The sequence below is a fragment of the Lithobates pipiens genome, unplaced genomic scaffold (assembly GCF_037356315.1).
Source record: "Lithobates pipiens isolate NorthernLeopardFrog02 unplaced genomic scaffold, aLitPip1_a1.2 Scaffold_19, whole genome shotgun sequence".
Classification (NCBI taxonomy): Eukaryota; Metazoa; Chordata; class Amphibia; order Anura; family Ranidae; genus Lithobates; species Lithobates pipiens.
The window spans coordinates 386,133,623-386,152,209 of NW_027507764.1; the positions used below are offsets into that span (position 1 = coordinate 386,133,623).

The window sequence follows — 18,587 nt, forward strand, 5'->3', positions numbered from 1 at the left end:
ATACATAGTATGGCTGGGTATACAGAGTATGGCTGGGTATGCAGAGTATGGCTGGGTATGCAGAGTATGGCTGGGTATGCAGAGTATGGATGGGTATGCAGAGCATGCAGAGTATGCAGAGTATGGATGGGTATGGATGGGTATGCAGAGTATGGCTGGGTATGGCTGAGTATGCAGAGTATGGATGGGTATGCAGGGTATGGCTGGGTATGCCTGGGTGTGCAGGGTATGGCCAGGGTATGCCTGGATGTGCAGGGTATGGCTGGGTATGCAGAGTATGGATGGGTATGCAGAGCATGCAGAGTACGGATGGGCATGCAGAGTATGGATGGGTATGCAGAGCATGCAGAGTATGGATGGGTATGCAGAGTAAGGATGGGTATGCAGTGCATGCAGAGTATGGCTGGGTATGCAGAGTATGGCTGGGTAGGCAGAGTATGGCTGGGTATGCAGAGTATGGATGGGTATGCAGAGTATGGCTGAGTATGCAGAGTATGGATGGGTATGCAGGGTATGGCTGGGTATGCCTGGGTGTGCAGGGTATGGCTGGGTATGCAGAGTATGGATGGGTATGCAGAGCATGCAGAGTATGGATGGGTATGCAGGGTATGGCTGGGTATGGCTGGGTGTGCAGGGTATGGCTGGGTATGCAGAGTATGGCTGGGTATGGCTGAGTATGCAGAGTATGGATGGGTGAGCATGGATGGATGGATCAATGAATCTGTCACTGAGCAGCGCTGTGGGCACTACACATGCAGCCCACAGCTCTGCTGCCACCGATCTATCCACTCTCCGCTCACACTGGACAGAGAGGGGAGGGAGGAACCGGAAATCACGCCTTTTTTTTACATGTGATCACTCCGTCATTTGACGGAGCGACCACGTGGTAAACGGCCACGATCAGCGTCATAGTACGTTCTCCCAGAGTTAAGCAACCGCCCTGTCGCCGTCATTCGGCTATGAGTCGGTTGCTAAGTGGTTAAAACAACCTCCCTGTTGAGTTCCTTCAAAAAATGTGTGCAGGTGTACCTAGAAGAATCGAACAATTGATGCTCTTTTGAAGGTAAAGGGAGGTCACAAATTTTGGATTTCTCTTCTGTTAATTTACTTTCCATTTAGTTCATTGATAGAAAAAAAAACTGCAGCCCACAGCTCTGCTGCCACCGATCTATCCACTCTCCGCTCACACTGGACAGAGAGGGGAGGGAGGAACCGGAAATCACGCCTTTTTTTTACATGTGATCACTCCGTCATTTGACGGAGCGACCACGTGGTAAACGGCCACGATCAGCGTCATAGTACGTTCTCCCAGAGTTAAGCAACCGCCCTGTCGCCGTCATTCGGCTATGAGTCGGTTGCTAAGTGGTTAAAACAACCTCCCTGTTGAGTTCCTTCAAAAAATGTGTGCAGGTGTACCTAGAAGAATCGAACAATTGATGCTCTTTTGAAGGTAAAGGGAGGTCACAAATTTTGGATTTCTCTTCTGTTAATTTACTTTCCATTTAGTTCATTGATAGAAAAAAAAACTGCAGCCCACAGCTCTGCTGCCACCGATCTATCCACTCTCCGCTCACACTGGACAGAGAGGGGAGGGAGGAACCGGAAATCACGCCTTTTTTTTACATGTGATCACTCCGTCATTTGACGGAGCGACCACGTGGTAAACGGCCACGATCAGCGTCATAGTACGTTCTCCCAGAGTTAAGCAACCGCCCTGTCGCCGTCATTCGGCTATGAGTCGGTTGCTAAGTGGTTAAAACAACCTCCCTGTTGAGTTCCTTCAAAAAATGTGTGCAGGTGTACCTAGAAGAATCGAACAATTGATGCTCTTTTGAAGGTAAAGGGAGGTCACAAATTTTGGATTTCTCTTCTGTTAATTTACTTTCCATTTAGTTCATTGATAGAAAAAAAAACTATTTACATTTCTATTTCTGAAAGCATTCCTAATTTACAGCATCTTTTACTCCTGCTTAAAACTTTTGCACAGTAATTTATATATATCAAAAAACTGGAGCCGACTTAATGGATCACTTGCTCTTCTTTCTCCTACCACTAGTCCTTGTTTCTAACAGTGACAAGGGGGAGTAGATAGCAATGGAGATAGGGGCTTAGCTATTGACTTAACAAAAGGTAACATTTTAATTTCGGTTTAGTCTTCACTGCACATTTATTTGAAAAGGCATTTGAGGGTTTGTGAGTAAATTATGAGTGCATTGCTACACTTACAAGCTTATGTTGTGAGAACGTGGGTTGGGTATTTATTGTAGCTTTGTGTAAATTTTAAATGTAAACCTCAATAGTGATTCTAGTGGGTCTTTTTCTTCTTTTGTATATTTTATCTATTTTAGATGCCAGTTTGCCAGTGTGCACAGTGTATGTTTACTTATTATGATGCATATTTTGCAGGCTAAACTTTTTCATTTGTATCTCTTGTACCTTTTTTGACTGCTTTCTGGGCAGCCACATATAGAGGGTCATTGATATTGGCTATCCAGGGCTGTGCTCCAATAACCATGGTTACTTTCATTTTATTTGGGCTCTTACGTTCAGAGAATTTACTTTCAAAGTAATCTGTTACCTAATGGAAAAACAGAGAAAAAATATTTCATTATTTATTTGCATCATTTATGAAAGTTCTCATGCCCCATACACACTATCAGATTTTCTGCTGATTTTTTCTTTCAGGTTTACCAAAACCATGTAGTGCAAGGGCCTGCCTGATTGCATACAAATTGAAACTCCTAAGGCTTGACCTCATACTATATGGTTTTGGTGAATCTGAAGAAAAAACTCAGCATAAAAACTGATAGTGTGTATGGGGCTTAAGACACAAGCTGCCATTTTCAGAGTTTTGGACCATATAGAAGGCCCTGGACCATAAGCAACATCCATGTAAAGCTTATTACACAGGTATTTTACTTAATGACAAACTGCCTCCAACATTGCCTGGTGAGCCTCAAAAAGAATTCCATGGATATTTTTTCATAGTTACATTGGTCCAGCTGCTGTTCCTCTTTTTTTTTTTTGTTTCAATAGATTTTTATTGAAATTGCCATAGATAAACAAAACAAAACACAAGGAAGTAAAGAAAGGTGGGTTGGGTTACTGGACACAGTATACAAGACAGCGGATAATGTAAGATCATGCAGTACACACGTTATACGCACTTCATTAAAGCAAAATTGTTACATCAATTAGTGACAGTGAAAATTCACAAGAGAATATTACCTTTTAACAAGGTTTGAACCTAGCGGTCCATAATTTCCAATCGTTGTCAAATTGTTTGCATGAAAAAGAGTTAATTGCAATCAATCTTTCAAATGAGTCGTTCCTGTTCACAATGGTAATTACTTCAGAGAAGTTAAGGGCTAGCGTATTTTTCCAGTTACAAAAAATCAGATTACCTGTTGCCAGGAGAATGTGCGTTACCATGGCCCTATCGCCACGTGGAAAGGTATGGCGCCAATGCCAATATGTAGAATGGCTAAATTAGGGTTCGGGGGGGTTAGGATACCCGTAAGGTCAGAGATTGTTTGGAAGGTTTTGTTCCATAGGCTTCTTAGGCACTGGCAGTCCCACAGAACGTGTATCAAGTTCCCAGTGTGGCCGCAATTCCGCCAGCAGCTGCTGTTCCTCTTGATAGCCGCTACATCATTGCAGGACACAAAAGTGACATGGGGCCCATTGGAGGAACCACAGATCACAATGAGGGATCAGAAATCAAACACACCCAAAGTGTGTCAGATTCAGGAGCCAATGTAGTACTTGAAAACTGTGGCATTATTTAAAAAAAAGGTATTATAAAATAAGTCCACATAACAATGTCCCCATATCCTTGTTCCTTTTAGCATTATTTTTCATCTCCGCTTACATAGGTTTCTTAATTATGCCCCCCCACCCATAAATGATCCAACTGTCCATCAATCGATTAATTATTAATCTTGTGAGGATGAGTGTGCATATGGTTCTGTGTGGTCGGATGAATATATCTGTAAGGGTATGTCTATGTATGTGCATGGGTGGTTGTGCACATTTCCCATGGGCACATATATGCATGACACTGGCATCTGCTTATATGTTGAGGGTCCTTTTTAATACCAACATGGTATAGTATGTATAGTTTCAATATATACATAATATATATGATGTAAACATACTTTTTTTACTTGCATTTTAATAACATATAAGTAAAATAAGTTTAATATATGTCTTTTTGCATATGGCATTCTATTGATTTTGAATTAGGTTCTTATATTTTTATTATCTTTTGAATCCAATTATGCAATTTAATTCAATTCATTTAAATTAACTTAAGTTTATTCTTCCTTTTTTTTTAAATCAATGAGTCCTGTATGAATCTATGCTTCGAGTGCCATGTATCATTCTTTGTATTTTTCATAATGTGTTGGGAGAGTATCTATGATTGATCTTTGGGGGTAGTACCAACTCTCCATACCACCAATTACCCCTTGACAAACCCCCTCCACCTATATTTATCCAACTTGGTATTTTTGGTCTCTTGCCTTAACAATGAGGCAGGTGTCTCGAAACATTGCATCAGAAGACTCGAAAGCATCCTGTTACAGTGAAATCTGCCAGCAGTTCTTTACTCCCTGTGATGTCACTTCCGTGGTAGTGGAGCAGACCAGCATCTTTCTGCCACTTTGCAGCCATGGAGCTTCTGCTCATAATTCCATCATCACTCTCTATAGCACACACAGCGTGCCCTTAGCCTGGTCCACCTGGTGGCCACACATGTTACGAATGGAAGTTTACATTTGGCACAGCTTTACAGTCTATCAAGCAGCTCGTTTTTAATGTAATTATTTTTTCGCTTTTAATGAAGAAGATTGTTTCATCCTATTTTGGGCTCCCTTGTCAATTTACAGCTGATCTCTAGGATTTATTCTTGCTGGCACAATTCCATCTGTCAGTATAGCATGAACCTGGGACACTAATACAAGAGTATAAAGTCTGTTGCATCTTGCCATATATATACAGACTGTGGCTCCCCATTAATATTGTGTGCGCTGGGGCATTTTGCTTTGTGGAGTTATTTTAAGGCCGGGTTCACACCGCTGCGATGCGGGAACGCCGCGAATCCGCGGCGTTTTCCCGCATCGCACACCTCCCGCCGGCAGTTCACACTGCCCTATGCGGATGGCTGGGAGTGTCAATGATATGTTAATGACACCCCCAGATCCGTCCGCATATCGCAGTGCGATCTGCCGACTCGCACAGGAATCGGATCGCATGGTGTGAACCCCCATGCGATCCGATTCTGTTGCGGACCAAAAAAAGGGTCCCGTACGAGTTTGCTGCGGGAGCGATGCGAATTCAGCCATACTATCTGTATGGCTGTACTCGCATCGCTACGGAGATCGGATGTGATTTGCGGTGCGAATCACATCCGGATCTCCCCCCGCAGCAGTGTGAACCCAGCCTAAAGTAGAACTATACTGAAAAACTATTTCCCTAAATTTGTCTGTTTAATTGGTATTACTTAGCAAAGGTTCAAGTGACAAAGCAAATCAGTAAAAAAATTTTTTTTTCATACAATTCTGATTAGAAGCATAGCATTTTCTGACATGTGACAGTGCCTGGGCACGTTAAAGCGGGAGTCCACCGGGACTCCGCATTTTTTTTTTTTAAAAGCCAGCAGCTACAAATACTGCAGCTGCTGACTTTTAAAATAGTGACACTTACCTGTCCAGCGCGCCCGCGATGTCGGCACCCGAAGCCGATCTCTAGATCGTCTCTCGAGTGCTGCCGCCGCCATCTTGGGTATGGGAATCAGGAAATGGAGCCTTTCGGCTTCATTTCCCGGTTCCCTACTGCGCATGCGCGAGTCGCGCTGTGCAATAACGACGGTCCCCGCTGCCTCTGGGATCTGTGTGTTTCCCAGCAGTCAGCGGGGCACTTGCAGAAAGGGGCGGGCACTTGCGGAAAGGGGCGTAATCTACGCCCCTTTCCGCAGAGAGCTATCCCGGAAGTGGGTGCAGATACCTGTCCTGTACAGGTATCTGCACCCCCCTCCCCCCTGAAAGGTGCCAATTGTGGCACCGGAGGGGGTGAGGGTTCCGATGAGCGGAAGGTCCACTTTAGGGTGGACCTCCGCTTTAAGCTGTTCTAATCTCACAGTAAACTATTAGGAGTTTCACAGGCATACCCAGCCCGATCCTGCCTTTTATTACTCAATTACATTGGGAAGTTATTGGGAGAGCAGGATGTAAAATAGGAGTAACTGTTCTAGAGAAACAATGTGCAAAGGTCTTGTGGAAAAAGAGAGAGTAAAACAGTTTTCATGTACCTGAACAGAACAAACGATTTTCGTTTAATGTGTACCATTTACTTGCGATATTCGTATGAGAAAATTCAGATATGAATGACTGTGCATGATTAGAAACAATAAACAACAAAAAAAGCCTCTGTCGAATGAGAATTTTCGTACATTATTTTCTTCATATGTTCCGACTTGCTGTGAAACAACAAGGAAAATCGAACGATCATTTGCCCTATTTTCTCATAATGTGTATGTATCAAATTTTTTCAAATTAGAACAATAGGAGAACACTGTGGAAGTCTTGTGTGACATTTTTGACATATAAACCCCTATGTGTTGTGCTATTCACAACTAAGGCAGGCCATAGACGGTGCAAATTTCTTTCCTGCAGCCACGGGTGCATGATTTGCATTAATCCCCCATCAGCACAGACAGCGCTAATGGGCAAATCCCTCCTGCTGAGAAATTGACTGCTCCTGATGGGGAGGCAGGAGCAGGCGGGGGAAGCTAGTGATTACTGCTAGTGGCTATAGCAGCCACTTGAGATAATTGGATACAATTCTGGCAGGCTGGTTACATTTAGTCTGCCCATTATTGGTTCGAATCTCGGCTGGTTCAGCAGGAAATTCCAACGATATATGACCAGCCAAACTTGTCCTGCATTGTTTAAGGTTAAAGTGTTTGTACTGTATACCCTCACATGTACCCAGTGAGGTGACTAGCATAGGTGATACACAGAGATGGAACATACCCGTAGAAACCTTTGCCATCTTAACCCTTCTCTTCTTTTTTTTCTGCTACAGATTGTCTCTACAACAAAATCTCAACCTTCTCCTGCCCCAAATTGACCACTTCTGTCTACAACAGTTCACTGTCTTCCACCCTGGATACTTTTGCCCCCCTCACTACACACGGAATCAGGCACTGGCCGCTACAATCCTAGCAGACAGACAATACCAGAAACCTTAAAAAACGTAGCCGCGCTCTTAAGTGTCTGTGGCGTAAGACTAACTCACAGCCAATATAAATCTGCCCCGCAAAAATACCATTCCTGCCTCTACACAGCCAAACAGACCTACTTTATCACTCTCATTAACGCCCTTTCACGCATTCCCCGTCAACTCTTTTCTACCTTTACCAATCTACTTTGTACTCCACTACCTCCACCCACTAACTGACTGCCCATTAGATTGCTAATCACTTCAAAAATAAGATTGAGACAATTCGTCTCAAGATCTCCACTCTACAGATATCTCCCTCACTTTACACTCCTTGTTCTCCTGCACAATCAATACTTCCCTCTTTTAACCCAGCTACTATATATGAAGTCACCTTTTTCTAATGCCCACCTAACCTCCTGCCCCCTGGACCCTGTTCATTCTCAAATACTACAGTCACCATCTGGCTCTATCCTAAACTCTTCAACTCATATCTTCAACCTCTCACTCTCTACTGGCATCTTATCCAACATTCTAAAACATGCGCTAGTCACTCCCATACCAAAAAAAAACACCAATCTTAACTACCTAAGAACCATCTCTCTACTCCCTTTTGCACCCAAACTCCTTGAATGTTAAGTCTACAGCCGACTGAGTGAACACCTCATTGAGAAGAACCTTCTTGATCCCCTTCAGTCTGGATTTTGCCCACAGACATCCACAGAAACTGCCCTCCTAAAACTCACAAATTACTTACTAACAGCCAAAACCAACGGTCATTATTCCCTATTCTTACTCTTGGACCTTTCCGCTGCCTTTGATACAGTTGACCACCCCCTCCACCTCAAGAAACTAAATTTGATTGTTCTCCATGGCTGCGCTCTGTGTTGGTTCAAATCTTACCTATCTAATTGCACCTTCAGTGTCACTTACAACTCCACTTCCTCCTCTCTAACTCCTCTTACCGTTGGGGTCCCCCAAGGCTCTGTCCTTGGATCTCTAATAGTCTCGATCTACGTGTCCTCCCTGGGTCAGCTGATGAGCTACTGTGAGCTACTACCATTTAGATTTACTACCATTTATATGCTGATGACACCCAAATCTATCTCTCTGCCCCCCAGCTCGCCTCATCAGTCTCCTCACGCATCACTGATTTACTAACAGACATATTAGCTTGGATGTCACACCACTTCCTCAAACTGAATCTATCTAAATCAGCCCTTAATATTTCCTCCCCCACGTGTCCCTTCCCCTGACTCCTCTGTCAAGATCAATGGCATATCTATCAGTCCATCCCCACATGCTAGGGTGCTAGAGGTAACCTTAGACTCTTAGCTGTCCTTTCAAGCCCACATCCAATCCCTGTGCAAATCATGCCGCCTTAGCCTTTGCAACATTTCCAGAATACGCCCCTTTTTAACGAACGAAACCACCAAGCTCCTAATTCACTCCCTGGTTATCTCTCACCTCGACTACTGCAACTCCCTCCTCATTGGATTACCTTTACATAGACTATCCCTCCTTCAGTCCATAATGAATGCCACTGCAAAACTCATCCACCTTAACAACCATTCAGTGTCCTCCACCCCTCTCTGCCAATCCCTCCACTGGCTTTCACTCACCCAACTAAAAAAAATCGAAGTACTAACAATAATTTACAAAGCCATTGATAACTCCCCCCAGCTACATCACTAACCTAGTCCAAAAATACCAACCAAGCGGATCTCTTCGGTCCTCCCAAGACCTCCTGCTCTCTAGCTCTCTTGTCACCTCCTCCCATGCTCACCTCCAGGATTTCTCCAAAGCTTCTCCCATCCTTTGGAACTCCCTATCCCAACCTGTCCGACTGTGCCCTAATATATCCATCTTTTTTTTTTTTTTTTTTTTGCAAATCTGTTTATTGGAATTTAGACAGTGAACAAGCAACCAAAAGCAAAACAAAACAGACAAAAACAAAAACAAAAACACATACATTGGTCACGATTAGTGTTACAGGCGTGACGTGTAAAGAGTTGCAATATAAGTGCGTTACATACAAAACATGTCGGAGAATTCAAGGCATCTCACCGGCCACAGAGAGCCGTCTCCATGTGCAGTAGGACAACTCGGGACTAAACCACGCTACTCAGATATATAACATTTCCACTGGTGCATATTCCTATTTATTAACAAACGAAAATGCGTTAAGTAGGCTGTGGGTCTGAGGCCGTGGAGGCATCCGCCAGCCAGCTGGACCAGACCTTGTTATATTTTTGCGGGCAACCTCTATTAACATAGCAGTCCTTGTAGAGAGGCAGGCTTTCGTTCACCAATTTTTTCCACAGGGAGAGAGGGGGAGGAGTGGGCTTACGCCAGCTGAGTGCAATGGCCTTGCGGGCATAGAAGAGAAGTAGCCCAGCTAGGGTGCGCCGCGCCACAGTGGGAATTAGATGATCTAGCAGGCCCAGTATGCAAGTTTCTATAGAGAGTGGGAGCGATATGGAGGTGACCTGTGTAATGACCCCTAGTATCTCCTTCCAATAGTCAACAATGGCTGGGCAGGTCCAAAAAATATGAATGAAGTCCCCCGGTATTGTCCCACAACGCCAACATCCCGGGGGGGAGGCGGGGTTCATTTTGTGCAGTCTGTATGGGGTGAAATATGCTCGGTGGGCCATCTTAAACTGTATCAGCCGATCTCTCAGGGAGACCAGGGATCTGAAGGGGAAGTCCCACATGTCATCCCAATCATCGTTATCAAAGGTGGGAATGTCTTGCACCCACTTATCTCTAAGTTTCCCCAAAGTAGGGAGGGAGGTCAATATATACATCTTTAGACGATCCCTGAAAACCCTTCTCTTTAAAGAAGCCTATCCTGCTTCTAACTAATAAACTGCTTTACTTCCTCCATCAGCTCATTCCCCCACAGCTATTACTTTTTGTATCAATTGACCCTCCCTTTTTAGATTGTAAGCTCTAATGAGAAGGGCCCTCTGATTCCTCTTGTACCTAATTGTAATGTAACTGTAATGTCTGCCTTAATTTTGTTAAGCGATGTGTAAATTGTTGGTGCTATATAAATCCTGTATAATAATCCTACATAAGTTGTATCTGTGTAGCTGCAGACATTTCTTCTGTAAATCCTTCTGAGAACACACCATAGAGAGGATTTATCTTTAGCTCTAAGAACAGGAATCGGGGATCTGAAGTCCTCAGCCAACAGTTCTGAGCCCTGATTGGATAGAAGAGACTCCCCCACCCCTTTTTTACACTGTACAGAGAACAAGCACAGCTGGAAAAGCTGTCAGAACTGAGTCATGCTGATAACAGACAACCAAGCGAAATGACAATCAGAGCTTTGGAGAAAGGCTTTAATGCATCAGCTGGTGATCTCATGCCAGCAATTTTTTTCTGTCTTGATAAATGCTGCCAACTGCAACAACATCAACCTTGTAGTTAGCTACAAAATGCCAGAGAAAATAGGAAGAGAAATTGTTTTCTGCTACGGATCCCCACTACAAAGTTGTACTGTACTGTGACATGGTCACAGTATCAAAGAAACATGACATATAAAATCAGTCTGAAAAGGTCACCAGAAACTACTATAGTTTCCCTAAAAAAAAAGGAAAAAATGGGGGGAGCATGTTTGAGCATGCCCTAGTTTTGCTGCTCTAATTGGAATATTTATTTAGCTAACATATATGCTTATTAAACCTTCTTTTTTTAGATCAAATATCAAATCATTTCAACTAAAAACTCCTTCTTAGTGGACCTTATTTTTCATATATTTACAGTAGGTACCAGTCAGCACAAATAAAGATTTTAACAAATGTGTATTTTTTACAGAGCCTAATGCATGTATATTTTTATGATTAATATGGCGCTATCATCTTTTGTGGAGCTGCATTTAATATCACATTCAGCTAGCAGCTTTCAGAAATCAACTCTTTTTAGAGTAACTACTTAGTTAACTACTAATTTAATCTAAAACTAATATCTTATGTTTGAGATCTGATAGAGCCCAATGGTTTTTGCATTGCAGGAAAATAAATACTACGTCTAATTAACACAGATAATATGCAATGGTTTACTTTATAGATGTTATGTCTTCTAACATTATTGCTGGCGTACCTGTTTTTCTACAACAGATGGATTCATATTGGGAACTTGACGAATTGACAATTTGGCTATAACTTTTGCAGGAATTACAGTTTTTGTTCCTGATCCAGAGAAAGCTCCTTCAATGCCATGGATTGATAAAGAAGGATATCGCCATCTGTACATGAGTATTTCCTCCTGGAAATGCAACATAAACAAACAAATAAATAGCAGAACTGAACAGTATTAACTTTAAATTTATTGCATATACAGTAGCTGTGCAATATGGACAGAGTGAATTTCAAAGCATACAGGTATATCTGTTATAGATACACTATACATAGTTCTAAACTGTCCTTCATTTGAAAGGACTGTGCATCATTTTGCCCTCTAAATTAGTGAATTTGTTATTTATAATCCAGAATAATAAAAAGTTGTGCTGAAAAAAAGCACTAATATTTTCTCCATAATAATTTCTACCAATCTGCAAAACTGGGGTCATACTTTACCTACATACTTTGTGTTGAGGTGTGCTTCCTTAGGGTTTGTGTGGACAAGCTTATTTCAATGATAGCAGCTCGAGGTCCTTCTCGGGTCCATCAAAATTATTGTGAGGTGCATTTGATTTGCAGTTGACCTTTTTTTTTAACCTGCTTCAAGGGGATTTGAGCACTGTTTGAGGACAGGACCACCAGATGTGTAAAAGGGTCCCGTTGTCAGATTGGCATCTCCAACAGACATCCAGCATGTCAGGAAAAATGGCGTAGTGGCGCGCCAGGGTAAGGTACCATCGGCTACTCAGTTTGTAATTTGTTTCTTGGATATTGACAATAATGGATCCTTTAAGGAGATTGGTGTTTATACGGGATCAGTAAGATCAGCCTCCAAGTTACTGTTCCAGGCCTTCTTAGTGATATCACCACCAGAGGGACTATCATAAAACAGGACAGAATAAATCCTGGAGCTGAGGGGAGTCTGAGGAAAGGCAGGGTAGCAGGGGCACTCAAATTCCGCTAAGGTCCTAGTATGATGCTCACGCCTATGTACATCGTTTAAAAGGTGTCAGATCTGAAAATAGGTCCATCTGGGGAGAGGTTCCAGTCTATCTACCTCTACGAGGTCTGTGAGGGAAAACAATATGTGGCGGTCAAAGAATGAATTTGCTTGCAATAAGGGTGGTCCTCACCACATTCAGAGAAAATTAGGTGTATTTCCGGGTAGAAAGTCGGTGTTGTGTCTTATCCATGTTAGTGGAGCGTATTTAGTTGTCAGGGAGTATCTGAACCTAAAGACATTTATAGGCTACCAGTTTAGAGTTACACAGGAGGTGAAAATTTGCACCTATTTGACCGCAGATCTCTCCTCTGCTCTTCAAGGCAGCTGATCAAACCGAGATTAGTTTGATCAGCAGTTTTACAAGTTTGTAACCTATACATTCAACTGACTCATAAAATGCCACTTATTAAGTCAAAACTGGTCAGTATATTGACAGCTACAATACAGTTTATTGCAAGAGCAAAATAACATTGGAAACTGAAAAGGACTATAGCAATTTCAGATAAGCTTTTTCTGTCATGTTTTATCAGAACAATTTTGATTCCACATTTCTGTGGTTGATAGAAACCACAGAAGGTCAGAATGTCTTTGACTGCTTTGCATTTTTGATAAAAATGGAATTGATGACTTAATCCAATTGTCATGTATATAGTCAACCAGACCTGTGTTTTACTATTGTGTGTTCACCAGTAAGGGGTGCAGGCAAAGACATTTTCTGTATATTATATATTCTGTATAATTTTGTTGTGGCTCCTGTTAAAGAAAACCATGCATATGCTGTCAGTCAGTTTAAAAGGGCCTTGAGGGACCTCTTCCTGGGAATCAAGGGGAGCACTGATTCATTATAGCCACGAGTGTTTTTAAATGACTTTTTTTCCTGCAGAAATGACACTTTGTGCAGGGACAGTTCTAAGCACAGGAAACATGCGCCCCTTTACAGGCATACTATAGACACCCCCCAGGTACGAAATTTAAAGGAATATTACACTTTTATTGTTTCACTTTAAGCATTATTAAAATCAGTGCTCCCGAAAAAAAAAACAGCTGTTTTTAAAACTTTTTTTTGCATTGATACATGTCCCCTGTGGCAGGACCCATGTCCCCAAACACTTTTTAGGACAATAACTTGCATATTAGCCTTTAAAATTAGCACTTTAGATTTTGAACGTTCGAGTCCCATAGACTTTAATAGGGTTCTAAAGTTCACACAAAGTTTAGGTCTGTTGGCAGGTTCTGGTGCGAACCGAACCGGGGGGTGTTCGGCTCATCCTTACTCTTTACCTAAACAGATCAGTGACATACTTATAACAGCAGTGTCTCAAGTGAAATTTAACAGAACACAAACATAATAAAATGTTTGAGGAAATCTCTCCAAAGTGAGATAAATCCCCTCTCACTTCCCCATTGAAAAATGTTCACTCTATTCTCGTTATGGTGACAACTCTTTAACAGGTCTTTCCAGCCCATTCACAGAATGTGGTGCATTGTAGTAAAATGAGTTCTATGAATCGAGAAGACTGTAGCTAAATTTTACAGCCGCTGAAGACAGTGTTTAGCAGCTGTGAGGAGGCACAGGGTAAAAGATTTGTAGCAGAAGCAGACACTTGTAGGTAATGGGATACACCCCATTACACATAACTGTTTGAAAAAGCATTAAAGTGAGAGTACACTACCTTTGTTGATTTTACCTACTGGTAAGCCTCTAATAGGGCTTACCTATAGGTACAGTAAATATCTTCTAAGCGTGCACTGTTTAGGAGATATTTACTTTAGAAACAGCTGGTGACTTTTCCAGCACATGCGCTCTGAAGTAACAGCATGCCCTTGACTCCTACATGCACGCATGGGAGTAACATCATTGCGACTCGGCCATTTATACGACCGAAGCCCGCAAACCCGGAAGGAAGACCAGGTGAAGATGAAAGTGCCTACAGGGTTGATAGCGCAACAGCTGGAGAGCTCCATTTTCAGGGAAGGCTGTCATAATGTGCTAGTTTCCGATGCATACGAGCACATGGGGCCCAATTTTTTATTTTTTTTTGTTTTGCTACTACCATTTTAAGTAGGCACCAGGCATCAGTAAGTCTGATATTTATCAGCTTAATTTTATTTAAGCTGCTAAAATTCTTTAAAAACAACTTTGAAGTTTGAATGTGAGAATTGCACTTGCCTTTGTGTCATGAAGAAATTTTTTCGCTCCTGTATCAGCTTGCAGATCATCAAGATTGAATTCAAGATTTTTGTATAATTCTTTTTCTTGTTCCGTGAGAGGTAACACGTCATCATAAATACCCGGAATCAGAATTTTACCTTTGGCATCCGTAAGTTGACCTACAAAATGTATGAATACGTTTAGAATGCAGAGTAAGCCTGACCAGTAATCTGTGTAGCACCCTCTAGTGTAAAGTTAGGTTAGATGCATTTATGCCGACTCACAGTAGTTAAGCGTGTCTGGGTAATTGTTGTTGGGTTCAGCTTGAGCCTGGGTTCACACTATTGCCAAGTCACAGAACATTTGAAAACATGTTATTTTCAATGGGTATGGTTCACATATGTGCGTTGCATCCACACTCTGCATTGCACAAAGATTGTGTGCATTTTCTAGGCAGTGTGGTGTGAATTGCAGGCACATAATCATTCAATGGGATGCATCTGATTCCCAGATGTGTTCCGTTCTGAACAGGAATGCTCTCCCCCTCCTTTTACACCCCCCCCCCCAGGTAAGCTGATCCGCAGCTGCAACAGAATGGAACCGCTGAATGAATAATTTTTATCTTTGCACAGAAAACAGAGCTGCAATTTGCACCGCACCAGTGTGAGTCCAGCCTAAGGCTAGGCTGGAAGGTTCTACAGACTAGGCCTCTATTGCCTCCCCCTGGTTCATTGAAACTTCTAGAAACCAACATAAACTAGTGGGTGGAGGTAAAGAGGCAGGGTCTGAATATTGATGGGAGTTTTGACCAGTCCCCAGGCAGAAGGCCTGACAGGGTGGTCAGACAGGCCCATAAATATTGAAGAGTCTTGCCAGTTGTTGTTGTCGGGTGGAAGATGGAGTGCTGAGGTTGATGTTGTGAGGCATGGGAAGGGCCCCAGGGGCTGGGGGGCTCTGCCTCCAAGCTGGAGCTGAGGAAGGAAGGAGAGGAAGCTGAGGAGAGGGATCTCCGCTACCCTTCAGTCTCATCCAGGAGACACACTGGCTAGCATGGGAAGACCTGGACAGCAGGAGGCCTCAACAGTAGTCTTATCCAAGACAGCAGGATTCAAGGGACAGTGTAAGTATCTCTACACCCCCAGGGCTTAAAAGGGAGAATGATACAATATCCAGCATGTTTTTACAGGGAACGTGTCACAGCTAACCTAAATCCCTTGCTCTGGGACACTTTTCAAGGCAGCCAGATGGACTGGTATTTTCTGCAAGCTTTGGGACTTTGTGAGGGCCTACCACAGTATGCAGAACATGGAAATGCAATTATTTTATTAAATGTAAACTGCTAAATACTTTTTCTCTTCAGCAGCATATAGCAGTCTTGTGAATTCTATGAGTATCTGATTAAAGCTTGTAAGAGGAGTTTTAATTCTGTACTGACTGTCCTATCAGGATGCAGGAACCCTGACCCTTTATCTGGACGGTGCTGATTGGCCTGTGCTGATCACATGCACCCTCCCAAGAAAAAAAAACTCTCTAGCAATACACACCAAATGGAGTATGTGCAGTCTGTCCCCCGGCTCTGTATTATCAGCAAATATATTGGGGACAGTGGAAGGGGGAGATGATCAGAGGAGACAGGATCAAACAGCCTTTTTACACAATGCAGAGGATTAACCCCTTAGGTTCAACTGTGAGTATAACAAGCATGCTTTGCTGCATATACAGATTGATTTTACTGTTGTGGGTTTAGCAACACTTTAACTGCAGTAGAGAGGCAGGTCTCCTGCCTGCCAGACAGAGCTGTGCTGTGTAGCAGAGTCATGTAAATCGTAGGACCGCAAAGACAAAAATATAAATCCCTTAGCAGGTAAATTGGCACTCTTACAGTATATGTAACTCATTTGTATACTTAGCTATTTGCCTTAAATTCAGCTATAAGCAAATATGCAGCACAGATGCAGATGTATGCAAGGACCTTCATTCTTATATCACTCTATATGTGTAATAGCCTGTGTTTACCATGCTACAAAATGGAGGCTGCAGACACAGAAATGTGTATCTCACAATAATCCTCCACCACTGCATACCAGCAGAAAGGTGCTCAAAAATTCAACTGGTAGCCAGCGTGCCAAGGGACTTAAAACAAGGAAGTGTTAGAACCTCTCTTAACTATACCATCTAAAAGGAGATTCAAAATTTTCTACATTTCAGTAAAAATGTGATGTTTTTATTGTTGCCCATGTCTCTCACTGATAGATTTCCCTTACTTTCTGTCCTGGTGAAAGATAGGAAGGGGGGGAAATCATCAGGAGACATAGACAGTAATAACAACAGAGGTTTTCAGACCTCCCCTGTTATGTACAAAACAGGAAAGTTGTATTTCCTGAAGTTTCACTAAAAGTTGAACATGAAAAAGGAGACACATCTGTCACTCTGCTAAGCCTTTGTAGCAATTCGTTTGTTCTCTCAACAGCGCAGCAATATTTTTCTTTTTGGTAGTGAAGTTCTGACACAGTGTTCCGTTTGAGAGAACCAACATCAAAGTTCTTTAACACACACATATATGGAATAATGCCTCTTCCGTGTCAACCATTTCCATGGCTCTAAAGCCTCATTTAAGTGTCTGAGACAGAAAAATGATAACATGCATTAAGGCGCTCAAATCACTAAATTGGTCTTAAGGGTTTAATGATCATATAAACACAATGGTCATATTTAAATGTTACCTAATAGAAAAATTAAGTCACTCATGGCCTCATAAACTGTTCCTCCAAAGCTTCCAGAGTGTAGGTCACGCCTTGCACCCTCAACCTGTACAAAAAAAACAATAGAGGTTATATTCAAGCAATAAACTTAGCATTGAACTGAAGCCATAATGTCTGTCCCATTTGGATTGCTGTCTCTGTATCTTATGGTAAAATGTATCCTAACTTCTTATGTGGTCACTTGCAAGGGTAGTTAGGGAAACTCTTTTATGGGGACCCAGAGAACAATTAAGTAAACTCCTCATCTCCATTGACTTCCATCACCCAATCATGTGCAAACAAAAATACTGTTTTCATACTGTTTTCATTTTCTTTGCTTGTGACTGGGTATTTTGTGCAAAGTGAAGTTTCACCGTATTCACTAAGCTAACAGAAAATTCCCATACAAAGTGAAAATTCACTTTGCATTGTGAACATGCTCTACTCTTTTAGTAAATCATCCCAACTGTATCAATAAATTCGATATAATGGAGAGCTTGACCTATGCAGGCCTAATTGTGGCCTAGCCTAATTAAATATATATGGTCAATTTATTGAAGTCAGACAGATCCAGAGGGTTGTGCAGAGGGAGAGAAAGAGAATGCAGAGGGAACGCTGGTCAAAGGATGATCACTGCTTGGACCAACATGTTTTAGTCAGATCAGAAAACTGTCCTATGTGTGTGGCCTGTTAAGTTACTGCTTTGAGAAAAATGCTTTACCATACAGTTACCAAAAACCTTGTACAAACACTCTTCTCCCCTCTGTCCCACCCAATACGATTGGATGAGCTCTAAATACATGATTATGTGACAGCCTATACATCTTACTTCATATACAATATCTCTGACCAACATTACAGCTTTTATGGCTCAAGTGTAAATCTGAAATACCATACCTCTAGAGAAAAGTAGCAGTTTCCTCTTGCGCCGTAAGTGATACCTGGTTTTTTACTTAGCCAGGGAGTATCTGTCACTACAATGTAGTCAACATCAGAGAAAAAGGTGTCCTTTTTGTCCTCAACAAGTTTTTCAAGACCTTGTGACCCTACTTCCTCCATTCCCTCAATCACGAGCTTCACATTTACTGGTAGACCCTGAAACAACATTGCAGTCCTCAAATAGATGTTCAAGCACATTATTTAAAGAATAAATCCATTTATCTCAGCAATATCTGCTTGTGTGTTAAATTTTGGGGAGCCCAGAACCTGTTTAACCAACTCAGCATGGCTGAAAGGTTTTGGAACAGCTTTACAACAAGTTGTAAAATGATCACTGCTAGCACCTCCATATAGTTTTGTTATTTATGTAAAATCATTTCTATTTTACAAATGACTAATTG

The 18,587-nt window shown here is 42.1% G+C and overlaps 1 protein-coding gene across 1 annotated transcript in view; it reads right to left on the reverse strand.

The window, feature by feature from the left end:
* Positions 1-18,587, reverse strand: part of LOC143997004 (beta-Ala-His dipeptidase-like) — a 34,914-nt gene that overhangs the window by 6,471 nt on the left and 9,856 nt on the right. The window contains exons 6-10 of the mRNA XM_077492359.1: positions 18,145-18,342; positions 17,230-17,314; positions 14,525-14,685; positions 11,332-11,496; positions 2,437-2,578 (exon numbers count right to left, since the gene is read on the reverse strand). Coding sequence (XP_077348485.1) covers positions 2,437-2,578; positions 11,332-11,496; positions 14,525-14,685; positions 17,230-17,314; positions 18,145-18,342 — 751 coding nt within the window. The remainder of the gene's footprint in view (positions 1-2,436; positions 2,579-11,331; positions 11,497-14,524; positions 14,686-17,229; positions 17,315-18,144; positions 18,343-18,587) is intronic.